General features: G+C 38.2%; 1 protein-coding gene, 2 long non-coding RNA genes and 3 gene segments (V, D, J or C); 5 read left to right on the top strand and 1 right to left on the bottom strand.

Moving 5' to 3' along the window:
- LOC118220446 (titin-like) overlaps positions 1-25,666 on the bottom strand; it is a 435,810-nt gene that overhangs the window by 43,298 nt on the left and 366,846 nt on the right. For 2 of the 6 annotated variants that reach the window (XM_035404312.1, XM_035404314.1), the window contains one exon: positions 3,473-3,482. The exons of the other annotated variants lie outside the window; for them this stretch is intronic. In XM_035404312.1, the coding sequence (XP_035260203.1) occupies positions 3,473-3,482 (10 nt within the window). The remainder of the gene's footprint in view (positions 1-3,472; positions 3,483-25,666) is intronic. 6 annotated transcript variants of the gene reach the window in all.
- LOC118220520 lies at positions 339-8,006 on the top strand. 3 transcript variants are annotated; one of them, XR_004763958.1, is made up of 5 exons: positions 339-664; positions 3,905-3,950; positions 4,280-4,740; positions 7,526-7,571; positions 7,902-8,006. It is a non-coding gene; the product is annotated as an uncharacterized LOC118220520 (long non-coding RNA). The 3 variants fall into 3 exon arrangements; XR_004763959.1 differs by lacking the exon at positions 3,905-3,950; XR_004763960.1 differs by lacking the exon at positions 7,526-7,571.
- On the top strand, positions 8,038-12,638 carry LOC118220519. Its single transcript, XR_004763957.1, has 3 exons — positions 8,038-8,362; positions 11,524-11,569; positions 11,899-12,638. It is a non-coding gene; the product is annotated as an uncharacterized LOC118220519 (long non-coding RNA).
- LOC118220469 lies at positions 16,454-17,092 on the top strand. The segment is given in 2 exon segments: positions 16,454-16,567; positions 16,762-17,092. Coding segments are annotated over 2 exon segments (393 nt in total).
- LOC118220511 lies at positions 18,431-19,775 on the top strand. The segment is given in 2 exon segments: positions 18,431-18,511; positions 19,348-19,775. Coding segments are annotated over 2 exon segments (333 nt in total).
- LOC118220502 lies at positions 22,149-22,692 on the top strand. The segment is given in 2 exon segments: positions 22,149-22,273; positions 22,367-22,692. Coding segments are annotated over 2 exon segments (357 nt in total).

Genomic DNA, 25,666 nt, shown 5'->3' with positions numbered 1-25,666 from the left:
GGAAAGCAATTTTTTCAACGATAGACGGTTGAGATAATCTCATTAGTTGTGGGCTGTGCTTGCATGATCTCAGAATACTTATAAATGCAACACATTGTAGATTTATTTTCAGAAAATATGATTCTGAAAATGATACAATGCATTGTTGGTAAGCTGTCTAAATGCATGAAATAGTTCATAAAATCCCTTTGATGTCATTATAGGAGCAAATTGGCGACCTGAGAGAATCACCTAAAGCAGGGGTGTCAAGCTGAATACTCAAAGGGCTGCAGTGTCTACAGGTTTTTGTGGTTTCCTTTCCATGAGCTGCCAATTCAGGCCTTGAGAACAAGGTGTGTGGATTTTTTTTTTTGCCAATCAACGGCTTAAATGAACCACTGGTGCTAACAGCCATCAGCACCAACCATCAGCAGACACTGCGGCTCCTCCAGGACTGGGGTTTGACACCTGTGAGCTAAAGTCTCCTTCAGCGTCTCTGTATGTGTACAAACTGCTGTGGATTAAAGGCTGCAAACCAAAGGAAATATTTATGGGATCCTGGCTGAGGACTGAGCCTAATCAGGAATCAAATATTCTTTTAAAAATACAAAAAATCAAAATTGTGCGGAAGGGAACGAAAAATTCTGCGTCTACATTCTGTGACAGACTGTTTATTCCCATTACTGTGAGTATAAATTACTTGTAAGCATAATTGGTATTTGAGTTGTAGGGACGTTTTAGATTAATTTTCAACTTCAGTTATTATTAGAAAAAAGGGAGTCTGTGTAGTTACAGGACTGCACTGGCAGGAGACATTGAATGATGGTGTGATACAGGACCTCATAAAAATTTGCTCCATTTTAAATCTTTAAAATCGTGAATTTCATACACAAAATACACTCTGCATATTACATTATGGTGTTCTTTTTTTACATGTACATGGGTTGCTTTCTACTGTGCAATACTGGGACTCCTTTTCGCCATAGAAATGCACACATAGGCCTGTTGGAGGTTTTTGTTTAGAACTGTATCACTGTGGCTACCACCCCATCCACAGTGATTGATGGCTGTACAAAAACTGCACACCTCCATGAAACATATATATTCACCCCCCTTCTTTTTTGAAGCACATTTTCTATGTTTTTGTAGGAAGGTGAGCAGGGGAAATGTTCACATGACCATGTTTTTACAGGTCCCAGACCATTTCAATGATCCTTTATGGTGAGAATGTCAGTAAAAATGAAAAAAATAGGACACTTTTTTATTTCGAATTTTTCCAATTGAACCACCCTTGATGCTTCTGAAATGAATAAATTAAATACATGGAACATTAAATAAACAGAATAAAAACATTCTCCAACATATGGTAGTGCTAGTCTTAACTTAGCATGCAGCATTTATTTAATAAAAGCTGTTCAAATATCTAAGTGATATAAAGTAAACGCAAGTAGCTTTCTACACCGCAGAATTTTCACTGTTTAATAAGTTCAACTCACCTAAATAGAACACAGTTTATTCTAATAAAATGCATTTGATTGCTTTTAGACTGATATACTGTACTTGGTTAGTGTTGATTTAATATTGAAAATCTTGTTGTGTTTATTTTAAAAGGGGGATATCTGTATAATAACTTAGTAGAGCCTTGGAATACCAAGAAATACGAAGCAAATTATGAAAATGATCTTTTAAAAAGTATGAATGGAAATGCTTTAGTCTTGATGACTAATAGGTTTTATCTGAAATGTAATCTTTGTTACATTTACATTTACTTTGTAAATAAAATATAATGGCCAAATTGCATTATAGTTTCCATTATAATTATTGTGGAGACATGCTGTTATTTGGATACATACGACACATTTGATTACATTTTGTGTTCACCCATCAGAAACACAAATAATCTTATTGATTTAAAAAAATCAGCTGCATAATATTTACACCAAACAGACTAGTTAATTGTCACAATAAATAAGTTTAACATTAAGAGGGTTACAATCAGAACAATGCATTCTAAACAATCCAGGATGTTAGAGGTGATAAACCTACTTCAGCACACAGCTTTATTAATGACTTATCCCAATAAGCACTGATGAGCCTATAAGCTGAAATAGTGTTGGATATGGCTCTGCAAAACAGGAGGGTTTTTGTCATGGCCTGCATCACTGTGCCCCCAGGGTATCACAGTGATTATCCTCCATACAAAAACCCAGCTCATCTACCACCACTCAGAGGGTCAGTGCTCTGAAATTTCACTCAGTGCACAAACACGGTGCAGAACTTAAGTTATTATACAAAAGAAGGCAAAAGGACTGTTTGGTTTCATTTCAAATCTTTTAAATCTTAAAATTCATGCATAAATCTGTAATACCTTCTGCATATTAAATTATAGAATGTTTTACATACACATGTTTTGCTTTCTGCAGTGCAATACTGGGACTCTTTTTCACTGTAAAAATGGCCAGTTGGAGGTTTTTGTTTAGAAATGTATCACTGTGGTAATCCCCTCATCCACAGTGATTGATGGCTGTACAAAAACTGCACACCTCCATGAAATATATATTCCCTTTCTTTTTTGAAGCACATTTTCTATGTTTCTGTAGAAAGGTGAGCAGGGGAAATGTTCATATGGCCATGTTGACCATCTCAATGGTCCTTTATGGTATTTCTGTAAAATGAAAAATAGCGAACTTTTTATTAAAATTTATTTTTCCAATTGAACCACCCTTGGTACTTCTAAAATGAATAAATTAAATAACTGGAAATTTAAATAAACAGAATAAAAACATTTTCCAACATATGTTAGTGCTAGTCTTAACTTAGCATGCAGCATTTATTTAATAAAAGCTGTTCAAATATCTAAGTGATATAATGTAAAAGCAAGTAACGTTCTACACCGCAAAATTTTTACTGTTCAATCAGTTCGGCTCCCCTAACTAAAACACAGGTTATTCTAATAAAATGCATTTGATTCCTTTTAGACTCATATACTGTGTTTGGTTAGTGTTGATTTAATACTGACACTCATGTTGTGTTTATCTTAAAATCAGGATATCTGTTTAATAACTTAGTAGAGCCTTGATATACCAAGAAATATGATGCAAATCATGAAAATTAAGTTTAAAAAATATGAATGTAAATGTTTTAGTCTTTATGACTGGTAGGTTTTACCTGAAATGTTATCTTTGTTACATTTGCATGTAAGATGTAAAGAAAATAAAAAGTTGCATTATAAATTCCTTTATCTCATTAAATATGTTTCTGGTGCGTGAGCACAAAATGTTACCAAACATATGCAGCCAAATTTCACCATAATGTTAAAAATCAGAACAATGCATTCTACACAACCCAGGATGTTGAGGGAATAAGCCAATTTCCACACAAAGCTTTATTAATGACTCATCCTAATAAGCACTGATGAGCCCATAAGCTGAATTATGTGTTAGCTATGGCTCTGCAAAACAGGAGGGTTTTTGTCATGGCCTGTATCACTGTGCCCCGTAGTTATCACAGTGATAATCCTCCATACAAAAACCCACAAACGTAAAAACCCAGCTCATCTACCCCCACTCAGAGGTCCAGTGCTCTGAAATTTCACTCTGGACACAAAATGTACAGTTAACTTCAGTGGTGGTGAACATTTACGTGGATAAATAAAGTACAGGTACTTTGGCTGCTTTTAATTTGATGACAAAAGCAGAACATCGAGAATACATGGTTCTGCATTCTACTCCACGATGTAACTGCAAATACAGTGAACAATATCCACCAGGTGGGGGCAGCAATGCTTCTCACAAGAGATAAACTTGCCCTTTCGGAATTCACCAGCCCTTTTATTTCAGAAAATGAACAGCGCTGATGCTTAGCTGTAAGGGTCTCAGTTTGTAGTAGTAGTCAATACATAATCTTATTGCCTGACTTATTGCAGCCCTCTTCCCCTGCCACCTCACCTCCCCACACATCCCCAACAGATTGTAAGTAATTTGCTTAAAGGAGTTTGCCTTGATGAATATGTGAGTCCAGTTCCTTCAATTAATGACAATGCTTTCTTGTCCTTTAGCAAGACTGATCATATGTGGCAATTATTGATTGTTTATACCTGGAAAGCAATTTTTTCAACGATAGACGGTTGAGATAATCTCATTAGTTGTGGGCTGTGCTTGCATGATCTCAGAATACTTATAAATGCAACACATTGTGGATTTATTTTCAGAAAATATGATTCTGAAAATGATACAATGCATTATTGTAAGCTGTCTAAATGCATGAAATAGTTCATGAAATCCCTTTGATGTCATTATAGGAGCAAATTGGCGACCTGAGAGAATCACCTAAAGCAGGGGTGTCAAGCTGAATACTCAAAGGGCTGCAGTGTCTACAGGTTTTTGTGGTTTCCTTTCCATCAGCTGCCAATTCAGGCCTTGAGAACAAGGTGTGTGGATTTTTATTTTGCCAATCAACGGCTTAAATGAACCACTGGTGCTAACAGCCATCAGCACCAACCATCAGCAGACACTGCGGCTCCTCCAGGACTGGGGTTTGACACCTGTGAGCTAAAGTCTCCTTCAGCGTCTCTGTATGTGTACAAACTGCTGTGGATTAAAGGCTGCAAACCAAAGGAAATATTTATGGGATCCTGGCTGAGGACTGAGCCTAATCAGGAGTCAAATATTTTTTTTTTAAATACAAAAAATCTAAATTGTGCGGAAGGGAAAGAAAAATTCTGCGTCTACATTCTGTGACAGACTGTTTATTCCCATTACTGTGAGTATAAATTAATTGTAAGCATAATTGGTATTTGAGTTGTAGGGACGTTTTAGATTAATTTTCAACTTCAGTTATTATTAGAAAGAAGGGAGTCTGTGTAGTTACAGGACTGCACTGGCAGGAGACATTGAATACAGGACCTCATAAAAATTTGCTCCATTTTAAATCTTTAAAATCGTGAATTTCATACACAAAATACACTCTGCATATTACATTATGGTGTTCTTTTTTTTTTACATGTACATGGGTTGCTTTCTACTGTGCAGCACTGGGACTTTTTTTCGCCATAAAAATGCACACATAGGCCTGTTGTAGGTTTTTGTTTAGAACTGTATCACTGTGGCTACCACCCCATCCACAGTGATTGATGGCTGTACAAAAACTGCACACCTCCATGAAACATATATATTCACCCCCCTTCTTTTTTGAAGCACATTTTCTATGTTTTTGTAGGAAGGTGAGCAGGGGAAATGTTCACATGACCATGTTTTTACAGGTCCCAGACCACTTCAATGATCCTTTATGGTGAGAATGTCAATAAAAATGAAAAAAATAGGGCACTTTTTTATTTTGAATTTTTCCAATTGAACCACCCTTGATGCTTCTGAAATGAATAAATTAAATACATGGAAAATTAAATAAACAGAATAAAAACATCCTCCAACATATGGTAGTGCTAGTCTTAACTTAGCATGCAGCATTTATTTAATAAAAGCTGTTCAAGTATCTAAGTGATATAATGTAAACGCAAGTAGCTTTCTACACCGCAGAATTGACATATGATACATTTGATTACATTTTGTGTTCACCCACCAGAAACACAAATAAGATTATTGATTTTAAAAAATCAGCTGCATAATATTTACACCAAACAGACTAGTTAATTGTCACAATAAATAAGTTTAACAATAAGAGAGTTACAATCAGAACAATGCATTCTAAACAATCCAGGATGTTAGAGGTGATAAACCTACTTCAGCACACAGCTTTATTAATGACTTATCCCAATAAGCACTGATGAGCCTATAAGCTGAAATAGTGTTAGATATGGCTCTGCAAAACAGGAGGGTTTTTGTCATGGCCTGCATCACTGTGCTCCCACTATATCACAGTGATTATCCTCCATACAAAAACCCAGCTCATCTACCACCACTCAGAGGGTCAGTGCTCTAAAATTTCACTCAGTGCACAAACACAGTGCAGAACATAAGTTATTATACAAAAGAAGGCAAAATGACTGTTTGGTTTCATTTCAAATCTTTTAAATCTTAAAATGCATGCATACATCTGTAATACCTTCTGCATATTTAATTATAGAATGTTTTTCATATACATGTTTTGCTTTCTGTAGTGCAATACTGGGACTCTTTTTCACTGTAAAAATGGCCAGTTGGGGGTTTTTGTTTAGAAATGTATCACTGTGGTAATCCCCTCATCCACAGTGATTGATGGCTGTACAAAAACTGCACACCTCCATTAAACATATATTCACTCCCTTTCTTTTTCTGAAGCACATTTTCTATGTTTCTGTAGAAAGGTGAGCAGGGGAAATGTTCATATGGCCCTGTTAACCATCTCAATGGTCCTTTATGGTGTTTCTGTAAAATGAAAAATAGCGAACTTTTTCATTAAAATTTATTTTTCCAATTGAACCACCCTTGGTACTTCTAAATTGAATAAATTAAATAACTGGAAATTTAAATAAACAGAATAAAAACATTTTCCAACATATGGTAGTGCTAGTCTTAACTTAGCATGCAGCATTTATTTAATAAAAGCTGTTCAAATATCTAAGTGATATAATGTAAAAGCAAGTAACTTTCTACACCGCAAAATTTTTACTGTTCAATCAGTTCGGCTCCCCTAACTAAAACACAGTTTATTCTAATAAAATGCATTTGATTCCTTTTAGACTCATATACTGTATTTGGTTAGTGTTGATTTAATACTGACAATCATGTTGTGTTTATCTTAAAATCAGGATATCTTTTTAATAACTTAGTAGAGCCTTGGTAGACCTTGCTAGTTATCTTTGTTACATTTACATGTAAGATGTAAAGAAAATAAAAAGTTGAATTATGAATTTTTTTATCTTATTAAATATGTTTCTGGTGCGTGAGCACAAAATGTTACTAACCATATGCAGCCAAATTTCACCATAATGTTAAAAATCAGAACAATGCATTCTACACAACCCAGGATGTTGAGGGAATAAGCCAATTTCCACACAAAGCTTTATTAATGACTCATCCTAATAAGCACTGATGAGCCCATAAGCTGAAATATGTGTTCGATATGGCTCTGCAAAACAGGAGGGTTTTTGTCATGGCCTGTATCACTGTGCCCCCGTAGTAGTTATCACAGTGATAATCCTCCATACAAAAACCCACAAACGTAAAAACCCAGCTTATCTACCCCCACTCAGAGGTCCAGTGCTCTCGAATTTCACTCTGGACACAAAATATACAATTAACTTCAGTGGTGGTGAACATTTACGTGGATAAATAAAGTACAGGTACTTTGGCTGCTTTTAATTTGATGATAAAAGCAGAACATCGAGAATACATGGTTCTGCATTCTACTCCACTTCTATGTAACTGCAAATACAGTGAACAATATCCACCAGGTGGGGGCAGCAATGCTTCTCACAAGAGATAAACTTGCCCTTTCGGAATTCACCAGCCCTTTTATTTCAGAAAATGAACAGCGCTGATGCTTAGCTATAAGGGTCTCAGTTGGTAGTAGTAGTCAATACATAATCTTATTGCCTGTCTTATTGCAGCCCTCTTCCCCTGCCACCTCACCTCCCCACACATCCCCAACAGATTGTAAATAATTTGCTTAAAGGAGTTTGCCTTGACGAATACGTGAGTCCAGTTCCTTCAATTAATGACAATGCTTTCTTGTCCTTTAGCAAGACTGATCAAATGTGGCAATTATTGATTGTTTATACCTGGAAAGCAATTTTTTCAACGATAGACGGTTGAGATAATCTCATTAGTTGTGGGCTGTGCTTGCATGATCTCAGAATACTTATAAATGCAACACATTGTAGATTTATTTTCAGAAAATATGATTCTGAAAATGATACAATGCATTGTTGGTAAGCTGTCTAAATGCATGAAATAGTTCATAAAATCCCTTTGATGTCATTATAGGAGCAAATTGGCGACCTGAGAGAATCACCTAAAGCAGGGGTGTCAAGCTGAATACTCAAAGGGCTGCAGTGTCTACAGGTTTTTGTGGTTTCCTTTCCATGAGCTGCCAATTCAGGCCTTGAGAACAAGGTGTGTGGATTTTTTTTTTTGCCAGTCAACGGCTTAAATGAACCACTGGTGCTAACAGCCATCAGCACCAACCATCAGCAGACACTGCGGCTCCTCCAGGACTGGGGTTTGACACCTGTGAGCTAAAGTCTCCTTCAGCGTCTCTGTATGTGTACAAACTGCTGTGGATTAAAGGCTGCAAACCAAAGGAAATATTTATGGGATCCTGGCTGAGGACTGAGCCTAATCAGGAATCAAATATTCTTTTAAAAATACAAAAAATCAAAATTGTGCGGAAGGGAACGAAAAATTCTGCGTCTACATTCTGTGACAGACTGTTTATTCCCATTACTGTGAGTATAAATTACTTGTAAGCATAATTGGTATTTGAGTTGTAGGGACGTTTTAGATTAATTTTCAACTTCAGTTATTATTAGAAAAAAGGGAGTCTGTGTAGTTACAGGACTGCACTGGCAGGAGACATTGAATGATGGTGTGATACAGGACCTCATAAAAATTTGCTCCATTTTAAATCTTTAAAATCTTGAATTTCATACACAAAATACACTCTGCATATTACATTACGATGTTCTTTTTTTTTTACATGTACATGGGTTTCTTTCTACTGTGCAATACTGGGACTCCTTTTCGCCATAAAAATGCACACATAGGCCTGTTGGAGGTTTTTGTTTAGAACTGTATCACTGTGGCCACCACCCCATCCACAGTGATTGATGGCTGTACAAAAACTGCACACCTCCATGAAACATATATATTCACCCCCCTTCTTTTTTGAAGCACATTTTCTATGTTTTTGTAGGAAGGTGAGCAGGGGAAATGTTCACATGGCCATGTTTTTACAGGTCCCAGACCACTTCAATGATCCTTTATGGTGAGAATGTCAGTAAAAATGAAAAAAATAGGACACTTTTTTATTTCGAATTTTTCCAATTGAACCACCCTTGATGCTTCTGAAATCAATAAATTAAATACATGGAAAATTAAATAAACAGAATAAAAAAATTCTCCAACATATGGTAGTGCTAGTTTTAACTTAGCATGCAGCATTTATTTAATAAAAGCTGTTCAAGTATCTAAGTGATATAATGTAAACGCAAGTAGCTTTCTACACCGCAGAATTTTCACTGTTGTATAAGTTCAACTCACCTAAATAGAGCACAGTTTATTCTAATAAAATGCATTTTATTGCTTTTAGACTGATATACTGTACTTGGTTAGTGTTGATTTAATATTGAGAATCTTGTTGTGTTTATTTTAAAAGGGGGATATCTGTATAATAACTTAGTAGAGCCTTGAAATACCAAGAAATACGAAGCAAATTATGAAAATGACGTTTTAAAAAGTATGAATGGAAGTGCTTTAGTCTTGATGACTAATAGGTTTTACCTGAAATTTAATCTTTGTTACATTTACATTTACTTTGTAAAGAAAATATAATGGCCAAATTGCATTATAGTTTCCATTATAATTATTATGGAGACATGCTGTTATTTGGATACATACGATACATTTGATTACATTTTGTGTTCACCCACCAGAAACACAAATAAGATTGATTTTAAAAAATCAGCTGCATAATATTTACACCAAACAGACTAGTTAATTGTCACAATAAATAAGTTTAACAATAAGAGAGTTACAATCAGAACAATGCATTCTAAACAATCCAGGATGTTAGAGGTGATAAACCTACTTCAGCACACAGCTTTATTAATGACTTATCCCAATAAGCACTGATGAGCCTATGAGCTGAAATAGTGTTAGATATGGCTCTGCAAAACAGGAGGGTTTTTGTCATGGCCTGCATCACTGTGCTCCCACTATATCACAGTGATTATCCTCCATACAAAAACCCAGCTCATCTACCACCACTCAGAGGGTCAGGGCTCTGAAATTTCACTCAGTGCACAAACACATAAGTTATTATACAAAAGAAGGCAAAATGACTGTTTGGTTTCATTTCAAATCTTTTAAATCTTAGAATTCATGCATAAATCTGTAATACCTTCTGCATATTAAATTATAGAATGTTTTACATATACATGTTTTGCTTTCTGCACTGCAATACTGGGACTCTTTTTCACTGTAAAAATGGCCAGTTGGAGTTTTTTGTTTAGAAATGTATCACTGTGGTAATCCCCTCATCCACAGTGATTGCTGGCTGTACAAAAACTGCACACCTCCATGAAACATATATATTCACTCCCTTTCTTTTTCTGAAGCACATTTTCTATGTTTCTGTAGAAAGATGAGCAGGGGAAATGTTCATATGGCCATGTTGACCATCTCAATGGTCCTTTATGGTTTATCTGTAAAATGAAAAATAGCGAACTTTTTTATTATAATTAATTTTTCCAATTGAACCACCCTTGGTACTTCTAAAATGAATAAATTAAATAACTGGAAATTTAAATAAACAGAATAAAAACATTTTCCAACATATGGTAGTGCTAGTCTTAACTTAGCATGCAGCATTTATTTAATAAAAGCTGTTCAAATATCTAAATGATATAATGTAAAAGCAAGTAACTATCTAGACCGCAAAATTTTTACTGTTCAATGAGTTCGGCTCCCCTAAATAAAACACAGTTTATTCTAATAAAATGCATTTGATTCCTTTTAGACTCATATACTGTATTTGGTTAGTGTTGATTTAATACTGACAATCATGTTGTGTTTATCTTAAAATCAGGATATCTGTTTAATAGCTTAGTAGAGCCTTGGTAGACCTTGCTAGTTATCTTTGTTACATTTACATGTAAGATGTAAAGAAAATAAAAAGTTGCATTATGAATTTTTTTATCTTATTAAATATGTTTCTGGTGCGTGAGCACAAAATGTTACTAACCATATGCAGCCAAATTTCACCATAATGTTAAAAATCAGAACAATGCATTCTACACAACCCAGGATGTTGAGGGAATAAGCCAATTTCCACACAAAGCTTTATTAATGACTCATCCTAATAAGCACTGATGAGCCCATAAGCTGAAATATGTGTTAGATATGGCTCTGCAAAACAGGAGGGTTTTTGTCATGGCCTGTATCACTGTGCCCCCGTAGTAGTTATCACAGTGATAATCCTCCATACAAAAACCCACAAACGTAAAAACCCAGCTCATCTACCCCCACTCAGAGGTCCAGTGCTCTGAAATTTCACTCTGGACACAAAATGAACAGTTAACTTCAGTGGTGGTGAACATTTACGTGGATAAATAAAGTACAGGTACTTTGGCTGCTTTTAATTTGATGATAAAAGCAGAACATCGAGAATACATGGTTCTGCATTCTACTCCACTTCTATGTAACTGCAAATACAGTGAACAATATCCACCAGGTGGGGGCAGCAATGCTTCTCACAAGAGATAAACTTGCCCTTTCGGAATTCACCAGCCCTTTTATTTCAGAAAATGAACAGCGCTGATGCTTAGCTATAAGGGTCTCAGTTGGTAGTAGTAGTCAATACATAATCTTATTGCCTGTCTTATTGCAGCCCTCTTCCCCTGCCACCTCACCTCCCCACACATCCCCAACAGATTGTAAATAATTTGCTTAAAGGAGTTTGCCTTGACAAATACGTGAGTCCAATTCCTTCAATTAATGACAATGCTTTCTTGTCCTTTAGCAAGACTGATCATATGTGGCAATTATTGATTGTTTATACCTGGAAAGCAATTTTTTCAACGATAGACGGTTGAGATAATCTCATTAGTTGTGGGCTGTGCTTGCATGATCTCAGAATACTTATAAATGCAACACATTGTGGATTTATTTTCAGAAAATATGATTCTGAAAATGATACAATGCATTATTGTAAGCTGTCTAAATGCATGAAATAGTTCATAAAATCCCTTTGATGTCATTATAGGAGCAAATTGGCGACCTGAGAGAATCACCTAAAGCAGGGGTGTCAAGCTGAATACTCAAAGGGCTGCAGTGTCTACAGGTTTTTGTGGTTTCCTTTCCATCAGCTGCCAATTCAGGCCTTGAGAACAAGGTGTGTGGATTTTTATTTTGCCAATCAACGGCTTAAATGAACCACTGGTGCTAACAGCCATCAGCACCAACCATCAGCAGACACTGCGGCTCCTCCAGGACTGGGGTTTGACACCTGTGAGCTAAAGTCTCCTTCAGCGTCTCTGTATGTGTACAAACTGCTGTGGATTAAAGGCTGCAAACCAAAGGAAATATTTATGGGATCCTGGCTGAGGACTGAGCTTAATCAGGAATCAAATTTCTGTTTTTTAAATACAAAAAATCAAAATTGTGCGGAAGGGAAAGTAAAATTCTGCGTCTACATTCTGTGACAGACTGTTTATTCCCATTACTGTGAGTATAAATTAATTGTAAGCATAATTGGTATTTGAGTTGTAGGGACGTTTTAGATTAATTTTCAACTTCAGTTATTATTAGAAAGAAGGGAGTCTATGTAGTTACAGGACTGCACTGGCAGGAGACATTGAACCTCATAAAATTTTGTTCCATTTTAAATCTTTAAAATCTTGAATTTCATACACAAAATACACTCTGCATATTACATTATGGTGTTTTTTTTTACATGTACATGGGTTGCTTTCTGCATTCTACTCCACTATGTAACTGCAAATACAGTGAACAATATCCACCAGGTGGGGGCAGCAATGCTTCTCACAAGAGATAAACCTGCCCTTCGGAATTCACCAGCCCTGCATCCTCCCAGAGATTTAAACAAATTCAGTCCACAGTATTTCCTATAAAAGCCATGGAGAATTCTCCTCCCAGCACAGGAGCATCATCTGTGAAACAGAGAAGGAGACCTGTGTGTGACAATGGGAGCTATTGTAGCATTAGCAGTGTTGCTGGGAACTTTTCCATGTAAGTGAAGAAGTAAATGTTGCTGTTAATAATACTGCTCCAATGCTGTTGTGTTGTTCTTTGGAGCAGCTGTCATAAAGTAGATTATAAGTCATTTCTGTGTGAAGTATGAGCTTCTCATTTGGAATATTGTCGTCTTTTCACAGACAGTCACTGTGTTGAACTCACCCAGCCAGATTCTTTGTATGTGAAACCAGGGCAGTCTCTGACCATCTCCTGTAAAGTCTCTGGGTATTCCCTGACTGATAGCAGCTATAGTACACACTGGATTCGACAGCCTGCAGGGAAAGCTCTGGAGTGGATTGGATATTATTGGAAGAATGACGCTAACACTGCTTATAAAGATTCACTAAAGAGCAAGTTCACCATCTCTGTAGACACATCCAGCAGCACAATTACTTTGCAGGGGAGCAGCCTGCAGACTGGAGACACAGCTGTGTATTACTGTGCCCGAGAGTCACAGTGAGAGAAAGTCATTTGATAGCAAAACAAAAAGCCTTTCACACTTCATTTGAGTGAGTCAATTCATTGAAATGGGAGAACCAGCCTTCAGTCATAAATATTCTCCCTCATAATTTGTACCTTTCCTGGCTATTCTTAATTTACCAGAAGTAAAAAAACTGCAACAAAAAGTATTTTGAGTTGTTAAGCACCACCCCACCCCCAACAATAAAGATTTAAGTTACTAAAATTGCTATTTGGAGTACATTCATTCATCCATCTATTATCTATACCCACTTATCCTGGTCAGGGCAACGGGGGTGCAGGAGCCTGTCCCTGCATGCATTTCGCTAGAGGCAGGAACACACCCCGGACAGGTTGCCAATCTATTACATGGAGTATAATTTTACACATTATATATATAGACATACATACTGTTTAAACTCCTAAGTCTCCTGTAAGGATATAACAGACTTCACTTTCAAAAAAATTTGATTTAGCTTTGAGCTCATCTGATTTTTTCTCCATGGAAGCGGAAGCATACACAAAAATCTGCAGTCATTTAAATTTTGCCTGTAGTTAAATTTGTTAAGCCGCGTTTCCACCAAATTTACCCGGAACTTTCAGTCCCAAGAACTACTTTACCAGGAACTAAAAGGTTCCTTCAGCCAATGGTTGTCTGCGTTTCCACCGGGGTCTAAAGTCCCGCGAAGATTAGGCAAATTAGCCCACTGACGTATGAAAAAGCGACGTTGTCGTCGGTCCATCTGTCATATGATTTCTTCTGTAACCCCATACTACCACCGAAGTAGCCTACATTATTTTCTAATAACCGGGACAGCCCGGAGGGGTTTATTCCACTTATATACAACGGGTTACCAACAATGACTATATATGGTTACTTTTGTATTTATTGATTTTTATCGATTTAATCACATGGAATTGAAATATTCTTCTGCAGCCGTTTGGGAATATTTTACCGTTGTCAAGCAAAACTGTCGTTGGTAGTTGAACTTGGACCGTTATGCAACAAATAGGATATAACAGACCAATAGTCAGATTGTAACTGTTTTATATATCCTCTCAAACACATTCATTATGTTTTTATGCGAACATTCGCTTTCATGTCTTTCAAGCGACAGAATGCATTCCCATTTCCTATAGAACTGGCAACAACAGCAGAAAACATGCACACGTTGTAAACAATTTGTTGTTTGATTACTTTCTCATCGTAAATTCTATATAGGCTAATCGCAAAATGACAAGAATAGAACGAAAACTCGGACTTGCGTGAAAATTTAAATTAGCAGTGGTACAGCCACCGTTTGTTTTCCTTCGAAGTTAATGCTAGCCGAGCAGCGAAGTGTGCCCTCCAGATGCGAACCATGCACCATAAATTAGTCCATAGTCTTCCTGGTCTTTTTGTGGAATTGAAGAATGACAGAGTAAAATTACGGCAGTCTGAAAAAGCTAAAGGTACGATTACTAAAATTAACCTGTTATTTTACCCTGACAAAAAGTGCGGAAGGTGATTTCCAGTTTGCTTTTACTGTATCACCAATGTGAATTACGCAGAACTACCGCATACCTCACATAACTGTATCAATTACAACGGGCTAACAAAGAAAATCCAGAAGAAAATATTCAACAACCGAATTAATCCGTTTGAATGTTTTAGTACGTAATATGCTGTCCCAGCACGAATGCTTAGCATTTTATAAAACGAATACTAAAGCAAGAAAAGAGCAGAAGAGCACACGTTATAATTCCAAGACGTTGGCAGGCTATAACCAAAAGTAGGCTACTGCGCCGCATAACATACAAGTTTGATTTGAAGTTATTATGAAAATAAATTGGTTTGCGCCTGCATATTTTTAAACATGGCGCCTGAAGATAGACACAAAAAAATGCTGCGAGTACTCGACCAATCAGAAATGTTCAGCGCTGCAAGCTCCACCCAAAAGGTTCCTGTACTTTCGGAAAGTACTACCCCCCGAGCAGGAACCTTTTGGGGGGTAAAACAAAGCCCCCGGAACTAAATTTAGACCCTAGTTCCTGCAGTTCCTCAAAAGGTTCCTAGTTCCGGGGTATAGTTCCTGCGGTGGAAACGCGGCTTTAGACAGAATTCAAGTGTATTTCTAGCAATATTTTAGAATGTATTGCATTGCACAGATATTCACATCATAACTAAATAAACAATAATTGCATCCATGAGCACTTTTTCTGATCTAAATTCCGGAGTAATGCAGGTTTAAAAAGCCTCCTACATTTAATTCTACACCAGGAGGGGGCAGCAGTGCTCCTCATAATGGAAATTCTGACCCTCTGAATTAACACAGGAGCATTACCTGTAGGACAAAGACGGGAACTGTAATCTCTTGGAAGCACGAACACCAGCAGACCCGTAGATGAGACCCTGAGAAACCATTTCATAAAGGGACAGAAGAGCAGTCTTCAACTGTCAGTTTTGAGCTTTTCAGTAAATGTAGTTAAACTGCCAGATTGTGATATAAATAAGAGTAAGTAAACATGTGAAAAAATAAAAGTAGAAGTTTCCAGTGAATTTAGTAACAGTTATAGCCCACCAGTATGGTTCCACACCCGCCTCCTAAAACATACCTCTGAGTGCAGGGGGCTCAGACCCCAGTTCTGGAGGTCTGCAGTCTGGTGTGTTTTGAGAAGTCCTTTCAATCAGCCAAGTCAAGTCAAGTTTATTTAAAGCGCAATATCACAAAGGTTGGGAAAGAAGTGCAAGGGTAATTTCAGGCATAAAGTTCTATTGCACTGGAGACTGAGAACTCTATCCTGCGGTGTCCTGTGTGAACTCTACTGCTCTGGCACGGGGGGTCAGAGTTTACTTTGTTGATTGAACTCTTCTTTGAACATGACTCTTCTGTTATGTTTTGACTCTGCTGAATTGATTGTTTCACAATGCATTGGCTCAACTGACTTGATTCCAGTTTTGCGCTCCAACTCTAACTAATAAATTCTAAACTGGCCTCATTAATCATATTCCTCTATTCAGCATTGGCTCCAGTCTGCACTGACTCCCTGGGGGTGACATCTCAATGTGTGGAAACAGGAAGAGCTGTATGCAAATCTGGCCTGTGTGTCACCGTCTATAACAGACCGTTCCTGTGAGAGCAGAGGGACAGTGATGCGCGCCAGTCAAAGTCATCCTCACTGCAACTGCACTGCAAATATGATCCGTCTGCTCCTTCCCCTCTTGGCCTTTCTGCCATGTAAGTGGTTGATGACTTCAGTCTGGGATCTTCACGTTGCCGCTGTTATGTCGTTTATGTCAAATGTGTTCCATTTAGAATGGGACTAAACTAGATACGTCACCCAGTCATGACGGCATGATAGTAATGACTATCAGTTTGCGATAACGCGGATGAACCCACATTTTAATCCTGCCTTTAATCTCCTGTTTTAGGTCTGGACGCCATCACTTTGACCTCCTCCCCTGCTCAGGCCAAGTCACCTGGAGGGTCCGTGAAGGTGTCCTGTCAGGTTTCTGGGTACGCCTTGACAGATTACGGCACGAGCTGGATTCGGAAGCGTCCGGGGAAAGCCATGGAGTGGATGGGAATCATCTGGGGAGGCGGAAGCATCGACTCTCCCGCGCAGTTCAAGAGCCGGTTCACCATCTCCAGAGACAGCAGCAACGTGCTGTACTTGGATATCAGCAGCCTGCAGACTGAGGACACAGCCGTGTATTACTGCGCTCGACTCACACAGTGACGCAGGGCGGTGCCGCGTCTGTGCATAAACCCACAGGCTGCCTCAGAGACAAACGGCCTCGTGCTCCCCTCCAGATCAGTGAGAGAATCCTAATGCTGGCCAGCTGCGTCTTATTAAGACTCCTGAAGGGGTACAGGTACAGCATCGTTGCTACATAAAAAGGCAATAGAAATATTTATATACTGTGATTCACACAAATCCATAATCTACAGTTTTTACCTCTCTCCCGTCCCCACATTCTTTCCTATGGTACAGAGCCACAGACACATATTCAGCTTGTATTTGTACATTTTCACTTGAGTCTTCCCTGTAGTTTTTTTTGCTTTATTCAGCATTTAGATTTTTGTTTCTTTTATGTCTCGTTTTATTGCGAATAAATGTCTTTCAACAATTGAATTTCAGGTGGGTTTTGAGCATGGGAATAAAATAAATAAATAATTGATCATCTTTATTAAAACAAATTCAAAACGTTTTAGAGCGAACAAGCGCTGAAAAGAAATGTAGATGAGTTTTGCAAAAATGGAAGTTTTGTTCCCTATCAAACTCCTGTTGACATATAAATTAATGTATTGTGATGAAATGTGGTTTGCATAGCTGCAGTATATGTGAAGACTGTTCATTTTTCCTTTGCTGTCCTGAACTGATGAAGGACATTTAACAAGTAATGAATGCATGAATGAATGAATGAATGAATGAATGAATGAATGAATTTATTTGATGATTAAAAAACACATGTAACACTGCACTGCAGTCATTACATACACTAAAAATCACCGAGGATGAAAACACAATAAAGCCCGAAGGCTTATTTCCATTGTGGTCCTCTAGTGTAACACTTAACACTCTATAAGATAAAAGCAAAACAACAACAAGACAGCAAGCGATGACAATACAATCAATATATAAATAGCAGGCGGTAGGGTAGCTATGTCAACATGCTCATGCTTTTTTGGTCATAAAAGTTAAAATTGAATATTCTACATGGTACTTTGTAACCATTTCTTTAAGGCCACTTTAAACGTGCTCCATGAAACACTCAGTTTCAGGTTTGTGGGCAGATTATTCCACTATACTGCTGCACAGCAGAGAAATGTGTTTTTGCCCATTAGGCTATTGAATCGAAAAGGTATGAAGTCTGTCAAGCTACCTCTTGTAAAGTAGCTATGAGTGTCTCTTAGTAGTCGGCCAGGTCTAAGAATGCGTGTGTTCTCCAAACAAGGAGAAAAGAAAATAGTCAGGGTTAGAAAGGACCTGATGGACCTTTTGTGATCCCAGCATCTCACACCACAGTCCGACTAAAAAAAGCTCAGCCCCCTTTTCTGTTTAAATATGACCACAGCCTCTAAGCCCTGGAGAGGAGAGAAGAGCAGCTCACTGCAGCTCATTTGCAACACAAACCATGTCCCCTGCATCTCTGCAGAAGGTCCTGGCAGCTGCATCCTGTGAGTTTCTGTTTCTGTCCAACTGCTTAAAACAAGAGGAACGCCCCACCCAAAAATAAATTAAAATAACAATAATTATTATTTTGGCTTCTGCCTACTGCCGCACAGCCGTGCAATTTTTACATTTTCGGTAGAAATGTCATGAAATTCATTTTTTTTTTCTGCCTCAAAGTGTCCATTTCAAAATTTTGCTAGATTTCCAACAATTTCATAAGAAACATTCATTTTCAGCAATCAAATACAATATGTTCTTTCACATTATTTTGTGTGGTATTAAGTAACATTCTCACACATTTTCTGGAATGTTTTGAGATTTGAACAGCATCTGGAGAGTTAGAGCATTTTAATGACGGGAAAATAGCTATCAATACTTGATTTTGATGTGTTGCATTAGAATTTTAAATTCATATATTTTACAATATTGCCAATATTTGCACAGGAAAGGAACATTTTCTGTAATGAAACATTCAATAAGTAATATTTGTGGAACATTCAGACCAACTAAGCATTTATATACACACTGTACACTTTATGTAAATAGGAATTCCCATGAGAGGCGGTTATGTAAATCTCATGAGCCCCATGTTCTTTAAAACACAGAAATTACAGTACATACTCAGTGACGAGCAGCACTGTTCACCTCTTGTCTTTTGTTGCTGTAAATGAAATAACATGGAGGCCTTAGTATTCATCATAGCTTTGCTGTTTGTGTTTAAATGTAAGGACACAGCTGATTTCATTCCCTCTTTTCTCCTGTCTCACAACACTTGATTGAGTGGTGCTACAGCACTGGCTATAGAACTGTTGTAAAACTGTGTTTTTGTCCCCTTCTGCAGATGCTCATTGTGACATCACACTGACAGAGTCTGCTCCACAGATGAAGAAGCCTGGAGATTCCGTGAGGCTCTCCTGCAAAATTACTGGATTCTCACTCAGCAGCAACAGTGTGCACTGGGTTCGACAGGCTCCAAACAAAGGGCTGCAATGGGTCGGATACTACGTTGAGTCTTCTGACGATCGTTTCAAAGTTACAGAAGATTCATCCAACAGCATTGCTTACTTAGACATCACCAATCTCCAGTCCTCAGACACAGCTGTGTATTACTGTGCCCGAGAGACACAGTGAAAGAGTTTAAGGCCCAGCTGTACAAAAACCCTCCACAGACGATTCAGCAGGCAGTGTGTGACTGGCTGTGCTGTGTGGCCTAAAGACATTATCTGTTATTGTTTTTCTCCTGGATTTCCACCATAAGGCTTCATCACATTCAACATTTAAACAAAGTTGAAATTAATTTAAGAAAATAACAACTACATTTAATCCAACATAATTATATGTGTTCAGTTATTCCTCTATATTAAGCTCCCAGTGGATTCAAAGTGAGCAATACCTTGAGTAACAAGTGAAAGTTTGTAAAACACAAAGACTTTGGCATGATTACACAATGGGGATATAGATGTAGGAGAATGTTTTCTTAGTAATATTTTATGGGATATATGATGTACAAAACAAGCTCCTTGTCAGGGTTCTGTTGTCTTCTGTGTCTTCCCCCTGTGTTGTTTCTCTGTTGGGCCGCCAGATGGCTGTACCTCGGTTTTGTGTTCTGTTAATTGTTTTATTGGTTCTCATTATTCAATTATTAGTTGTGTTTTGTCTCGTGTTCCCCTCCCTCTCTGTGGCTTGATTGTTCATCGTGCCCTCCTGTGTCTCGTCTGTGTCTTTCTATTTAAGTCTCCCTCTCCCCCGACTCAGGCGCTGGAATCTTTTGCTGTGCTTTGCTTTGGTTTGGTTAGTTTGGCCTGCCTGCCTGCCTGCCTGCCTGCCTGCCTGCCTGCCTGCCTGCCTGCCTGCCTGCCTGCCTCCTGGTTACCTGTTGTTTGCCTGCCTGTGCCCTACCTGCCCTGTTTTCCCTCGTTTTTGGGTTTTTCTATTCTTTTGTTTTTTCTTGTGAATTTTTGAAGAATTTCTTTGTAAGTTTCGCCCTGCAAGTCCCTTTGTTTCCCTGTTCTCTGTTTTATTGAAGTCTTGTTTTCCCATTTTTTGGATTTTCGATTTTTACTCTGCGTTTGGGTCCACTCCCGCACCCCCGCCTGACACTCCTGAATAAAAACCCTTGAACATAATGCATATACACTTCAATGTTATGGCAATAAACAACACAAACTTTCAATTAGTCCTTTATTATTCTCATTATATAAATGGTAATATCATAATCATTAATTCCACTGAAATTTCTTAAACACATAATCATCCTAATTTGCATAAACTGGGTTGCAATGTTGGTGCACAGACATGCATATTTAACTAGACAGGCAAGCACACCTTCAGCTAAGTAAACTTTCCAGATTATATTTTGAAACTCCATTAATGATCATTACATTTCATATGTAAAGCAGATTTTTTTTTTAATGCAATATGTAATAAAACATTTTTCTGGATTTACTAACCATTGTTTTCAAATATAATAAAATGTCTGAAAACAATTGTTGTTAAATCACCTTAGTTTTCTACATTGAATTCAATTGGGCAAGTGAATTGCCATTACTTCCTAGGCTTCACTGCTTGGACCCTCCTAGACTCCAACCCACACTCGTTCCTATGTACACTCTATGCATTGGTGGAAGCAGTCTGCTTTTTAACATTCTCCTCCAGAAGGGGGCAGCAGCACTGATCATCCCATCCATTATTAATACCCGCTCATCCTGAGCAGGGTCACGGGGGGTGCTGGCTGGTGCCTATCCCAGCATGCATTGGGCAAGAGGCAGAAATACACCCAGGACAGGCTGCCAATCTATCGCAGGGCACACACACACACACACCATTCACTCACACACTCATACCTATGGGCAATTTATAGTCTCCAATCGGCCTACCTGCATGTCTTTGGACTGTGGGAGGAAACCAGAGTAGCTGGAGGAAACCCAAATGGACACAGGGAGAACATGCAAACTCCACACAGAAAGGCCTAAGCTGAGATTCAAACCTATAACCTCCTTGCTGTAAGGCGACGGTGCTACCCACTGCACCACCGTGCCACCCAGCACTGCTCGTAATATGAAAATATTGGTTAAATAAGACTAGCGTTACAAATACAGAGTCCAGCGTTTAACAGTGGATATCAAGCTGCTTTCTGTAATGTGGCCAGATGCTGTCTGTCTTGGACACTCTCATTAGACCAGAGAAGGATGGATTTCCCCCTTGATCCTGGTTCCTTCCAAGTTTTCTTCCCATCTGCCACAGGGAGATTTTCCTTGCTACTGTTGCCTTAGGCTTGCTCCTGTGGGGGTTTAGGCCAGGGTTGTCTGTAAAACGTATTGTGACAACTGCTGTAAGACATGCTATAAAAACATTTTTTGATTGATTGATAGACTGACTTGTGATGCACTGCGTACTGGGGAGCTCCTGACTCCACTCTCCCACCCTCACCTGCCAGGAAACTCCCTGCATTCACTATGAATATTAATGCAACAATCAGCCATGGAAGAGAGACACACGGCTGTAATGATAGATAATACTTATAACTGCTATATGATCTGCACCCCATCTACAGCTCTGACTGCTCTATTTAAACAGTGTGTGATCTGCCCACCCAGTGAGGAGGAGTTCATGCAAACTCTGAGCTCTTCCTTCTATATTTACCTCTCTGCACTGAGGGAGAAGGGACTGCTGTTGGAGACTGACTGAAGGGCTAGCATATCAACTGTAGAAGTCTTTCACCATGACTATTATAACCAGCCTGGTTCTGATTACAGTAATCTTTACCAGTATGTTTAAATTTCTTATTCTTTTAGTTCTTTCTAAAATGTTTATTTGTGCGGTAGTGGATTGTGAGTTCTAAGTCTTTCTTAATTTCACAGGTGTTAAAAGTCAGACACTGACTGAGTCTGAACCAGCAGTTAAAAAGCCTGGAGAATCCCACACACTGACCTGTACAGCCTCTGGGCTCACATTCAGCGGCTACTGGATGGCCTGGATCAGGCAGGCTCCTGGGAAGGGACTGGAGTGGTTGGGATATCGGTATGACAGCTCTAGCGTGTACTACGCCCAGTCTATTCAGGGAAGATTCACCATCTCCAGAGACAACAGCAAGAACCAGCTGTATTTACAGATGAACGGCCTGACAGCTGAAGACACTGCAGTGTATTACTGTGCCCGATATACACAGTGAGAGAGAGTGAGGGGAGAGCTGCACAAAAACCTCTTCCCCATTATCACACAGAGCAATCATATATAACTGGATTTACTGGCTTATTTAAATATTTTTTTTAAAAAACATTAAAAGAAATATCAAACAATTTTTCGTTTATTGTATGCACATTTATACATCAGTAAGAAATAAATTAAGCATGTACCTGGAATCTTTCCAAGTTGAACAAATTGCAATGCAATATTGGTTAAAGAAAAACTAAAACTTTCTTTCATTAACATTTTCAATTATGATGTCATTAATTTACATGCAGTCGTGAGACACATCCCCCAGTGGTGTTTTTTTATGATTCATAAAGACCTGATTTGGTGATACATAATAGAAATTGTGACCCATTTTGTTATGGCTTTATGCATATTTCGTATTGGTGTGGGTACCTTTAGGAGAAGAGCAGTCTCTAGTGGAAGAAAGGAAGACCTGGCAATCCAAATTACATCATTATGTATTCAATGAGAATATTAAAATATAACCAGATGGCTTTACTGTTTACTGTTTACTTTTTTAAACCAGAATAATGTACCCCAAACAGGACAAATAAGCAAGTACTCTTGTTAAATTCAGTTTATTTCTTGTGATCAAAATGGAATGTATTCCAATGCGTATAAATCTGTATGGTAACTTCATGGTAAGCCTTATTTCTGAAACAATATAATGCCACCAAAATAAATCACTGATCTAAATTCTCAAGTTATGCTAGTGGAAGCAGTCTGCTATTTTTGATTTTACAACAGGAGGGGGCAGCAGTGCTCCTCATAATGGACATTCTGTTCTGTTTCTCTCCTTCCTCCAACTTCCGGTGATTTAAACAAATTCAGTCCACAGTATAAAGCCCACTGAGAATTCTCCTCCCAACTCTGGAGCATCACCTGTAAGACAGAGAGGGAGATCTGTGTGTGACAATGAGAGTTATTATAGCATTAGCTGTGTTGCTGGGGACTTTATCTCGTAAGAATGCTATTTTCATAATCTTAATTTATAGAACAATGATTCTGTGACATTTTTCAAATGATTTACTTTCAAATAAGAGCAAATAGGTCAATTATATTGTGTATGTTTCCATAATTATGTTGCTTTTTGATGAATGCAGCAATACCTTTTTATTTTTGTCTCCACAGATGGTCACTGTGTTGAACTCACACAGCCAGGCTCTATGACTGTAAAACCAGGAGAGTCTCTGACCATCTCCTGTTAAGTCTCTGGGTATTCCCTGACTGATAGCAGTTACTGTACAAACTGGATCCGGCAGCCTGCAGGGAAAGCTCTGGAGTGGGTTGGATATATATGTTCTAGCGGGGGCACTGGATACCAAGATTCACTAAAGAGCAAATTCATCATCTCCAGAGACACTTCCAGCAGCACAGTGACTTTGCAGGGGAGCAGCCTGCAGGCTGGAGACACAGCTGTGTATTACTGTGCCCGATACACACAGTGCAGTAAAGCCACAGCAGACCTGTACAAAAACCCACCCTGATGAGTGTAGTGGCAGAACACAATCATTAAAGAGCTCTGTGAAGTTCATGCCCCAAGTGGTCGGTACATGAATTAAAGTATTGTCTATCGTTTGTGCTATGTTTGCACTGATGAAATGTAAATCCCATAATGGTTTATGACCTGTGTTTGTAACTCAAAATTTGTAAATTGAATTGCCAGTTGGAGAGTATGCATTGTAGATTTGAATATTCTTTTTCTAGATTGTTTGTCTAAAGATCCAGCTACATAAATGGACTGTATTTAAAAATATATATAATTCACATTGTCTGCTTTTATTGTGAAACCATTAATGCAGAGGTAATAAATGCATTATGAACATCCAGAAGGTGAATGCTTTATGAAAGCCTAATTCCTTTATAAATGAAATAGAATGAAACCCATTTCTGACACACTTTATCGCTACATTTGAGAGGCATGTACTGTAGTTTGTTATTGCCGCTTACATAAAGGCGATCTGCTCCACAGTACAATTTATGTACAGTACATGCAAATGAGTAGCTCATCACTGTACTCAAATAAAAGGACCAGAAACAAACCTTCCCGTTATTGGAAAATCTACAGTTTATCTGTATACAGCAATATACTGAGATCACTTCACATTAGTCCCCAGAGAAGCACAACAAAGCACAAAATCTGTTGTCATATTTGTGTTTCAAGTAGTTAATTTTTTTTTAACCTGGGTAATACATAGAAGATAAGGCAAGACAGCCCTCTAGATGGAATGTATGACATCTTGCAGATATTCAGATCATATCATGTCATGTCAACATTCATTTGGACTGTAATCCCTCATAATTTTTACTGGTCTAAATTCCTGACTAATTCTGGTGAGAGCGGTCTCCTATTTTTAATTCTCCTCCAGGAGGGGGCAGCAGTGCTCCTTTTTGTAGTTATCCTGCAGTCTCTGACTTTGCCTCATTGAATTTGTGTTGTTTTTGTCTTCCTCCAAGACCGTGCATTTCCTGGAACTTAAGCATTAAACACTTGTTGCAGTAGACAACTCAACCGTTGTAGGTGAACTTCATTATTGCCATTATTTTAATAGTAATAACATGATCGTTCATTAGAGTGAAATTTAATCAACCCATGAGCATTGTATTTTGTCTACAAAAAATTAAACTGTAATAGTGGTGGAAGCAGCCTGCTGTTTCTAGTTCAACTCCAGGTGGGGCATCATAACATCAAAATATTGGCATAAGACATGTATTAAAAATACAGGGTCAAGGATTTAACACTGGATATCAGGATTCTCTCTGTATTCATATGCTGTGTGTCTTGGACACTCTCATTAGACTGACAGGTGATGTACTGAGTACTGGGGAGCTCCTGACTCCACTCTCCCACCCTCACCTACCAGGATACTCCCTGCATTCACTATGAATAATAATGCAATAATCAGCCATGGAAGAGAGACACATGGCTGTAATGATGAATAATACTTATAACTGCTATATGATCT

This window comes from Anguilla anguilla, chromosome 2, assembly GCF_013347855.1.
Source record: "Anguilla anguilla isolate fAngAng1 chromosome 2, fAngAng1.pri, whole genome shotgun sequence".
In the NCBI taxonomy this organism is placed as follows: domain Eukaryota; kingdom Metazoa; phylum Chordata; class Actinopteri; order Anguilliformes; family Anguillidae; genus Anguilla; species Anguilla anguilla.
The sequence above is the reverse complement of the archived record's forward strand: the minus strand, read 5'-3'. Positions and strand labels throughout refer to the sequence as shown.